The sequence below is a fragment of the Phocoena sinus genome, chromosome 1 (genome assembly GCF_008692025.1).
Source record: "Phocoena sinus isolate mPhoSin1 chromosome 1, mPhoSin1.pri, whole genome shotgun sequence".
NCBI lineage: Eukaryota > Metazoa > Chordata > Mammalia > Artiodactyla > Phocoenidae > Phocoena > Phocoena sinus.
The window spans coordinates 117,258,750-117,269,131 of NC_045763.1; the positions used below are offsets into that span (position 1 = coordinate 117,258,750).

At 53.5% G+C, this 10,382-nt stretch overlaps 1 protein-coding gene across 1 annotated transcript; it reads right to left on the reverse strand.

Moving 5' to 3' along the window:
- Window positions 1-7,411: 7,411 nt before the first annotated feature.
- On the reverse strand, window positions 7,412-10,175 carry SLAMF9 (SLAM family member 9). Its single transcript, XM_032609105.1, is given in 7 exon segments — window positions 7,412-7,617; window positions 8,023-8,233; window positions 8,235-8,296; window positions 9,346-9,612; window positions 9,615-9,654; window positions 9,656-9,690; window positions 10,130-10,175. Coding segments are annotated over 7 exon segments (867 nt in total).
- Window positions 10,176-10,382: the final 207 nt, after the last annotated feature.

The window sequence follows — 10,382 nt, forward strand, 5'->3', positions numbered from 1 at the left end:
TACAAAGTGAGCCCTGGAGCATGGAGGGGAGGAACTCTTGATAGCCCCAGCCCCTGAGCATCTAAGGAAGTCACAGCAGGCTGGGGTGGTGGTGGTGATGGTGGTGGGGGATGCTGCCTTGGGCCTGGAAGATCCAAGTGGACTCTGCTCTGCGGGCCTCCACCCCACTCTTGGCCTCACCCTTAGGAATGGGCTATAAAACATCCCTGCCTGGACTGAATGGCCCTGCACGTCTAACTCCTGATAACTCACCAGCAAGCATCCATCCCCCTTGCTTCCCACTGTCCCCAGCCACCTCATGGACATATCTTTTTCCAAATGCATAGGAACCCCCAGTTCCCTCCTGGCTCAGTTTTCTGAAAACCTCAGTATCCAGGTTTGCCCAGAACTCCTCTGTTTTTCCTAAGATTCTTCCAACTCTTCTGTCGGCCACTACATCCTCACCTAATAATCTCCCCACCCAGTACTCTCTCATTCCCCCATCCCAGTTATCCCCACTTCTCACAACTCTCACACCCCAAATTCCTATTTTTCGCACCTGATCTCCAATTGCACCAGGTCATCTCCGCTTCAAGGCACTCCCTGTCTCCTCCCGAATCGCCACTCACCCACTTCTATCTTCTCTTCCCTGGAATTTCCCTCCCTCGAATTCGCTCGCCTCAGCCCACAGTACACTTCTGGTACCCCGCCCCCAATTCCCTTCTCCCTCGCCTTCTCCGGACCCCTGGAACTTCTCCCTGCTTTTGGAACCCACCAACCCCACCCCACCCCGGCACACTCATTACCTCTAGAACTCCTCCACTTCTCCAGGAGCACCCACCCATCCACCCACCCAGAATTCCACTTCACTCCCCAGAACTCCCCTAGTTCTGCTCCCCAAAGAATTCCACTTCTCTCCACAAGTCCCCCGCTTTTTCCTGCCCCCCATAACTCCCGCACTGTTCTCCATCCCCCCGCCGGCACCCCGTTCCATTGCCCCCAGGGCGCTCCCGCCCTCACCTGCTCCGCACCGCTCCGCTCCACTCGTCCAGCTACACAATAGGGGGCGGACCCGCCTCCCAGCCTCGGATGCCCAGAGCGCCGCCCGTCGCCCTGGAGACCGCCAATCCCCCTCCCGCGGCGGCCAATTGGAGCGAGCAGAAGGCGAGGCAAGGCGGGCGCGACCCCCGAGCGGCCTGGGAGTTGTAGTTTCGAGAGAGCACGACTGGGTGGCACGTGGGCCCGGGTCGCCCCCTGGTGGAGCTCGATACAACGAAGGATGAAAAGGCCGGTTGGCCGCTTCCCGCCGCAAGCTTGAGGGGCTACGCCGGTCAGGTCCCGGACTCCCGGGGTCGCAGGAGCCGGCCCTCAGCCGGCTCCTTGCACACCTCCCTTCCTGTGTAAGCCACCTTGGACCCTCTCCCCTCCCCTAACGGGCTTAACCGCAGAAGTGGCAGCTAGGGTTGAAATCTGAGCCTGGGGGCAGGAGCACCAAGCGGGGAGCAGGACTCCCCGCCTTCCTCCCAGGGGATCCACCCAGCTCCTCTGATCTCCTCCCCCATCCCCATTCCCACCTCCACACATTTCTTCTCTGGCTGGACTGGAAATACCTGTCTGCACTGGCGAGCTCCCAAATCTTGCCCAGGCGCCGCCCACAGTGTGCAGAGGGGAAGGCGGCGCTCCCAGCCTGAGGTTTGCCAAGTTAGCTACCAGCACCAGCCACCCAGAGAAACGGGCCCAGAGGGGAGAGACATCCTGGCACGGGAGACTGAGAGAGGAGGAATGAAATAAGTGATCATTTACTGAACCCCTACAGGGAGCCAGATCCTGGACTACATGCTTCATGACTCTTATGAAACCTGTACAGAAACCCTCAGAAGTAGGTACGGCTCCCTTTGACTAATAAGAAAACTGAGGCTCCACGAGGTGTAGTCACCTGCCCAAGACTTCCTGTCTAGCACAGGGCAGAACTGGAATCAGACCCAGCTGGGGCTCCATCACACCCACCCCCTTGGAAACTTCAACAGCAGGCAAAAATCCATCTTGCATGTCTGCCCCATAGAGCTTTCTACCTCCTCACCTTGGTGCCGCCTTGGGGATGCAGGGTCATGACACCTTCCCCGCCAGGCTTAAGCAGTCTTAAGTCTGGCCGGGTGCTGCCCTGGAAGCCTTCCCTAAAAGCAGCACTCTGATACCATCCCGGGCTGAAGTCCTGCCACTCCGAGTGCGCCATTCCCAATCATGGCCTCAACACCAGGAGGGACCCAACAGGATAGGTCTAACCACGGCTCACACTGAACTGGGAGGGACATCGGTGAGCGGTCCTGAAGAGATATCTTAGTTCTCTGCCCAGAAATTGACCTTGAGAAGCCTGGATGAAAACCAGGAATACTAACCGCCAGACCACCAGGGGCTAGGGGCTAGAGACAAAGTTCCCTGGCTCTTACCTCCATTGAAAGTAAGAATGTTTCAAGGAGGCAAAAACTGTAAAAACAGGTACAAAGTTTTTTTGTTTTCTTTTTTTGCGGTGCGCGGGCCTCTCACTGTTGTGACCTCTCCCGTTGTGGAGCACAGGCTCCGGATGCGCAGGCTCAGCGGCCATGGCTCACGGGCCCAGCCGCTCCACAGCATGTGGGATCTTCCCGGACCGGGTCACGAACCTGCGTCCCCTGCATCGGCAGGCGGACTCTCAACCGCTACGCCACCAGGGAAGCCCGGTACAAAGTTTATTATTAGAGATGCAGCACAAGTGGGAGAGCACACAGAAAAACAGTTTATTTAAGACTGAAGCAAGGTAGAAATATACACCTGGAGAGAAAGGGTATGGGCATTCTCTCTAATGAGGAGGAGAGCAGTGAAGAGATGATTTAAATCACTTATACAGGACAGTCCTTCTGTGTCTTTGTTTACCTTTGGCCTGTTATCTCGTTTCTTTTTGCACACCCGACCAGTCCTAGGACCCTCCCCAACATGCATGCCCAACTTTTTGCTAAGATGGATCCCACCACAGAGGCCTGTGTGTGCACATCCACACTTATTATGGGGTGGTGCCCCCTCCATTTTTGACCTCCAAGGAGCCTTCCTGCGCATGTGCAGACAGGGAGGTTTCCCTTGACCTCAGGAGTGGGACCCTTATCTCTTTACTTAAGCAGAGCTCAGCTTCCGCCACTAACTTTGTCCTTGGAGTGTCTGGGTGAGAACAAAGCTTTGGTTTTACTCCTCACGACAAACACCAGCTGTCCAGCCCAAGTGCCCATCTATCTCCTACCTCAAGACCAGTATCCCTGCCACATCCTCCCTTCCAGGTGGTCATCCAGCCCCATACATTCTGGGCCAGGAAGCTCACCACCCCTTATAGTGACTCATTCCATCTTCAGGGACTTTTTTTTTTTTTTGGCTGCACTGGGTCTTCGTTGCTGCGCAGGCTTTCTCTAGTTGCGGCGAGCAGGGGCTGCTCTTCAGTGCGGTGCACGGGCTTCTCATTGCGGTGTCTTCTCTTGTTGCGGAGCACGGGCTCTAGGCACGCAGGCTTCAGTAGTTGTGGCTCGCAGGCTCAGTATTTGTGGCGCACGGGCTTAGTTGCTTCGCAGCATGTGGGATCTTCCCAGACCAGGGCTCGAACCCATGTCCCCTGCGTTGGCAGGTGGATTCTTAACCACTGCACCACCAGGGAAGCCCCATCTTCAGGGACTTTGACTGCTGGAAAGTTCTTCCAGGTGTAAACATCCGGGTGCTTTTTGCCACAGCCTGAGAAGAAAATGGGGGGATGGGAAGTGAGGGAGGAGGCAGGAGCAGTGGCCTGATCTCTCCCACAATCCCTCCAGCAAATTTTCCCAAAGTGGCTGCTTCCAATGTTACAATGTAACAGATTGACCTAACAGTGCTGAGACTCTAATGAAAACATGTCAGCGGACACAGCATGAAAGCAAGGCCAGGCAGAATGTCTAGGAAACATGGTCGAAGAGCGCAACCTCTTTTACATCTTGGCCCCTCACCAACTAGTGGGAAAGATCTCCCTTCCCCATGTTAGAATCAGCTCCATCTCTGGTTCAAAGGTTTCATTTCTGCTGTCTCCAGTGTTTTCTTGAAGATAAGTTAAACTCTTTTGGACATTAAAATAACTTTTTGTAAAATTGGGATTTAAAATGATTTTCAATTTCTTAAAGTTTATGATATGGTCATTTTTTTTCTGGAAGTTTATTTTGTGTTTTATTATCACTGTCATTTTGCTCTGATTCAGATGTATCTTGTTGGCTTTTTGGTAAGAAAAGGAACCTAACCCTATCTTGTTCCCTCACCATGCCAGGAATGAAAGTCGGTAAAATTAGTCCCTGAGGCTCAAAACTAAAGATTTTCCTCTAGGTTGTCCTGGATCCGTAATCATCACCCTCTGGGATAGTGTATTCAATCTGCTAGGATTCTACCTAGCATCATTCTACCAAAGCTTCAGCCAGCCCACATATTTTCAACTTGTTGACAAGAAGACCAGACAACGTTGTCAATTACAGGGACTTTGCTGACCACATGCTATGAACACTGGTCCTGTCACCTGATCAGAAAAGAGGTATCGTTCCTCATCCATTGTCCTTTGGCTGTTGGCGTGCCTATCTGCTGACCCAACGAGACTCTAGCACCATGAGTGTGTGGAGTTGGTCTTGTTCATCCTTGAATTCCTCCCCAGCCCTTAGCCAATGAGAGGGGCCCTGCCTACCTCTCCAGACTCATTTATCACTTACCCCTTCATCACAGGGCAGCAGCATGTGACCTCATAGTCCCTAGAATTCACGGTGCTTGTTCACTTATCAGTGGCTTCCCACTTATCTTCCGTCTAGCTAGAATGTCCTTCTCTCCCTTCCCTGAACTCACTGCTAATCACAGGTCAAAATTCTGTTTACCTCTTCCCTCCAGGACACCATCAATGACTCCTGCCACCACTCCCTCAACTTCACCCATAGCCCTTGCCACAGCTCGTTGTAATTATAGCTTACAAACCCCACAAAGAGTTCCTTGAGGGCAGACAGTGTCTTTTCCGCCTCTCCACGGCTAGCCCAATGCCTGGCACTTCAGTGCTCAAATATTATCCTCCTCTCCTCAGTTTGCTTTTCACCTATTTCAAAACAGCAAACTTTGCAAAAGGCAAAGTGCTGTTAGGTGATTATTATCCTGGATTCCTGCAGAGGAAGAGGCCTGGGTCTCTCTGAGCTTATATTCCACCTTCTTGAGGGTCTGAGCCTTCCTCTTCCAGGTGCTCTGGACGGGTTGAGGACCTCAGCCTTTCTCTGTTCAGAGACTGGGTGTGAGGAGGTATTTTGCCAAATTCCAGGGAGGGCCCTGGGCCAGCCATACAGTGACATTCATTCCCTTATTGACTTCCTGTGCCAGACTCTGAAATATACAAGAAAAGACCTGCCCCCGTGTGTGCAAGATGGCTGTTGGCCTTTTCCACTCAGTCTCCAGAAAGGTATTAAAGGAATGAGAGGAGTTGGGTGCTGCAGGCTTGGTCCTAGGACTTCGTGCCTTTTTGGAGGTGGGTCTCCTCAGCCCAAAGGGAGGCACAGAGAACCAGCCTCAGGCCAGGGACTGCCTTCCAGCAGGACAAGGACTCAGGCCTTCAGGGAGTAGAGTGGATCGGTTGCTATTCTTAGGAGCTCTTTGGGGACCGGTTTCCCAACCTCATCACGTCCTTCCCAAACCCTACAGGGTTCTATCTCCTGCCCAAAAACCTAGACAGGAAGCCCCTGCTTACCTCCTGGCCCTGCTTCCTTTCCAGCCCTGGAGACCCTGACTCTTGGTTTCCACCATACCCCTGGCTGGAGCGTCCCAGTGGAGCCCCCCTCCTGGAGTGTCCCAGTGCCTGGTCCATGTGTCCTGTTTTCCCTAAAGCCATCCTTGGTCCCCGTGGTTCCCCAGTGCGTCCCACTGCCCCTTCACAGCCTCAGTGTTCCTTTTCTTGGGAAACGCTTTGGAGGTCAGCATCCTTCTCCTCACTGAGAGGGGAAAGCCAGATGCAGAGAGATGTCCGGCATGGCTTCTGCCACATGGCTCTGTCTCTACCCCTCAGACCCTCTTCTAAAATCCCCCAGGGTTACGGGCCCCTCCCGCCCCTGTGGAAGCCAAGGTGTTCACTTAGCCCTGTCTCTGTAAGAGCGCCAGTCAGCTGCACCTGTGCATGCCTCTCCTTCAAAGCGCATGTTCCTGGTGGAAAGGGATGGTGCCTCCACGGACATCTGCTGGGCAAAGTGTCCCAAGTCAGAGACCAGTGGCAGAGCACAGCCCATATCTCCTGAGATCTCACCCAGTGATCTCCCTACCGTATCCTACGCACCACCTTCCTCCAGGTCACTCACTCCCTAGGCATGTCCTGTGAGTTGACTGGCTTTGCGTTCCCTCCCCAATTCACGCCCCCACCCCACCCTGCCACAGCAGCTACATTAAGTAACATCTACAAGATCTGATGTGAGGAGAATGACCAAGACTTAATCAGAGGGTGAGGAATTCGGACTGATCCCTGGGCTTGGGAAAGAGAAAGAACATATAAACTTAAAGGCCTTTGTGGGGGGCACAGGTAATGTATGTGTAGGGGGTGGGCATTAACCCAGGACAAGAGTCCAGAGAGAAGGTGTGAGGCCTGGAAATCTGTGGCGAAGGGACAGACAGGACAGTAACACCAACCACAAACAGAGGTCAAGGGTTCAGACCTCTGCTATTAATCTGGCTGTGTTGCCATCTCTGTGGGGCAGGCACCAGAGCCCCAGAGAAGCTGGCACCAGGGAGATGACCGAAAGGTCAGAGTAGAAAGGTCAGACCCAGAGTAGGACTGCACTGGGGTGCTTCAGAGTGCCCGTGCCGGACAGCCGCCAGACTGGGGTGGGGTGGGGTGGGGTGGATGGGAGTAGCTAAGGGCAGGGCAGAAGGAGGGTGTGAGAGCAGAAAGATTGGCAGGAATAACACCACTCTTACGTAGCGTCCTCATTGCCTGAAATCTCCCATTCGGGGGAGTCACAGCTTCAATTAGGTTAAAAGGAATCTCCCACTTTTCTTATTGAAGTGTAAATGTTATGTGTGTTGGTGGGGAATGGGCTAGGCATGAGTAATAACATACCAACACTTCATTGTGAGCGGGTCTTTTAGACTCACTTTCCTTCCCAAAGGCAGGTGAGGGAAGCACGTGGGGTTGGAAGAGGGTAACTGGAATGGAAGAAATGCAGGAAAGCAGGTTTTGCCAGAGTCACCCAGTGAAGGACCAAACAGCTCCTCCCGAGTGAGGTCACCTAGTTTGACTTTATTGCCAGACAATCTTCCCTCAGGGAGCATGGCCCTTGGGACACCCACCCTTTGGCCCCCTGGGAAGAGATGAGTCTGGGAAGGAGAGGAAGGTCTCCCTTGGGGCTGGGAAGAAACAATGCTCAGGGCAGGGGTCCCCAGGGGGCCATCAGGCCAGGCTGGGGCCAGGCTTCCCCTTCTTTCTCAGTCTCATTCTGTTTCTCCTGAGTTTCTTCATTCTTGGCGTTTTGCATCTTGTCTGGACTCGGATGAGCCAGAGCCCCACAGCAAGAACTACAAAAAGCAAGAGGATGAGTAATGCCTTGGCCAGGAGACAGAAGAAAGTAGAAGACTTCTCCAAAGGGTAGCCAATATCTGGGACAGAAGAAGGCAAGGAGAGAGGGGCTCACCAGAGGGAAGGTCTGGATTAGGGGACAGACACCTACCCCAAATTCCACACAGGGGGTCTCAAGTTTACAGTCCGTTGATGTTCCTTGGCAAGTATCTCAGGAAATGTATATTCTATTCACAGAATTTCAGGGGCTGGGGTCTGGGGAGTAATCTCAACCTGAGTAAGAAACTAGAAGGGACCTTTGGAAGCTGGGAGGACTAGGAAGGAGCACAGGGAAAGTGGGGGGCCCCTCCCCAATCCAGGGGTCAAGTCTCCACGGGAGTAGTCAGGTCTAGATTCCACGTACTCTCCTGGGGAGAAGGGAGGGAGGGAGCGGGTAGACTTGAGGCCCTGCGGTCGCTCAGGGGCTGTCTCTGGGGCCCTGGTACCTGCCCAGAAGGGCCCAGCAGGGATGAGATGAGAACTGATGTCGCTGATGGGGTTGTTTGCCCTGCATGTGTAGGAGACGGCCTTTTTCCCAGGCCTCCAGGATGTGCTAAGGACAGAGCCTTCGTGGGCTGTGTCAGCACCGTCCTCCCAGGATATCCAGCAGTAGGTCACATCCAGGCCTGCCTCCCTACGGATCATGTCAAGGACACATTACAGTACCTTCTTTCCCAGAGATCTCAAAGTTCACAGTCATGTGAGGCTGTGACAGCCATCCTAGATGAAGGAGAAACACAAAGACCCTCTAAGTAATCAGGGGTTGGGTCTGTTTTCCTAAGCTCTTCAACACCGGGGTACGGATGCTGCCCACTGAGACCTGCTTCACTTAACAAACAAGCCAAACTAACAGCACCTAGCCACCATCAAACCTGTTGCTCCAGAGTCCCCAGGGCAGCTGCCAAGCGACAGAGCTGCCTTTGGCATCTTCTACCTCCCCTTTATGACTTGCCTTCTCTCTCTTACCTTTGCACCCCGCCTTCTTTCAAACTCTGTCCTGCCTCCTTGATCTTAGAAAATATTATCACCCCTCCCAGGGGCATTTATAGTTTAATCAGTACCTCTGCAAGATTCAAGGTAGAAAATCAGTCAATGGACTTCCCTGGTGCCACAGTGGTTAAGATTCCACCTGCCAGTGCAAGGGACACAGGTTCAATCCCTGGTGCGGGAAGATCCCACATGCCGCGGAGCAACTAAGCCCGGGAGTCACAACTACTGAGCCCGTGCACCACAACTACTGAAGCCCACACACCTAGAGCCCGAGCTCCGCAGCAAAAGAAGCCCCTACTCGCTGCAACTAGAGAAAGCCCACACGCAGCAATGAAGGCCCAACGCAGCCAAAAATAAATTAATTAATTAATGAAAAAAGAAAATCAGTCAATATCACAGGCACTAAGAGGAAATGTGGGGTCAAGTAGGGAGGAGACCCTGATTAGTAGCCCTCAAATCACACAGGAGGACAAAAGGCTCAAGAATGGAGGTGGCATTCATGCCCAGGATGCAGAATCTCACCGGGAGAGAAAGGCTCCCTAGATGTCTGTAAACGAAACCCCTGACCCGTCTCACTGCGTTGGGAACATCCACAGGAACAGCCTCAGTCCAGGGTCTTGCTACGCAGTGCAGATACTGGGGTCAGACACACTGGAGGCAGACTGCCTTCCCATCCCAGACCCTCAAGCCATAACCCCGAGTCCTAAGACCCCTGATCCTTTGTGTGAGAAGCCCAGGAGAGCCAGAGAAAGCAGCTTTATGGTTCCCGGTAAACTCACGGTACACACAAAGATTGTAGTACTGCATGGTGGAGAGCTGGGACGCCCTCAGGTTGACTTGAGCTTGGTAAGGCCCCGAGTTCTCCCAACTCAGATTGCTGATGTGCAAGTAGTAGGTGGGCTCCAGGAAGCTCACTCAGCCCTCATAGCGAGGGTTGGTCACCATGATGGTAGCCGGATGTCCCTCTTCCCCTGGCATCACAGTGGCAAGGCTTATGTGGGAGGACCAGATGATGTTCTCAACCTCTTCATCCAATGGTATTTCCGGGGGAGGCTGATGGACTCCTGAAGGACTGCAACAACTTCCTCGGGATCCACACCATCTCCAGAGTCCCCTTCGGCTGCAGATAAAGAAAGAAAAGATGGAAACAACACAGCTGGTGTCTCTAGGCTGCTGAGATGGGCAGCAGGGCTGTGGTCTCAATCTCAGTTGAGTATTTTCTATGACCCACACTCAACCTTGCCCTCCAGTTGCCTCTTCTGGCTCTAGCTTTTTGTTGTACCTGACTTGAGCACCTACCAGGGCTTGGCTTCCATCTGTGCCCCACCCTCCAAATTTTCTCTTCTCCATTCGCTGTCCTTCCATATCCCCAGGAGGGATATGGGGCTGCTTCCCCTTCCATATCCCCAGGTTTCCTCATCTCTTGGTCCTGCACTGAAGCCACACCCTAGTCCTCTTTACTCCAGAAGAGCTGAAGCATTTGGTCCCAAAGGTGGTGACTTGCTAGCCCAAGACCCAGCAGGAGAAGAGAGGGGGAAAGAGATACTCCTGTCCTGGAGCTAGCTTCCTGGAACAGCAAGAGGAGGAGCAGCCATGGAAGGGCTCCCATGTCAGCAGCCCCGTGTCCCGGTGTGCCCCAGGTGTGACTTGGTCAGCCCCGAAGGCTGTGAAGAAGACAAGCTGCCAGGATGCTGCTAGAGACAGAGTGACCAACTGACAGTCCTGAGGAGAGGGAAATGACGCTCACCCCATGTAGCAGCCCTCTAACTTCCTCCATCTCACTAAGCCCCTCCATGAACACCTTGGGAAGAATTCT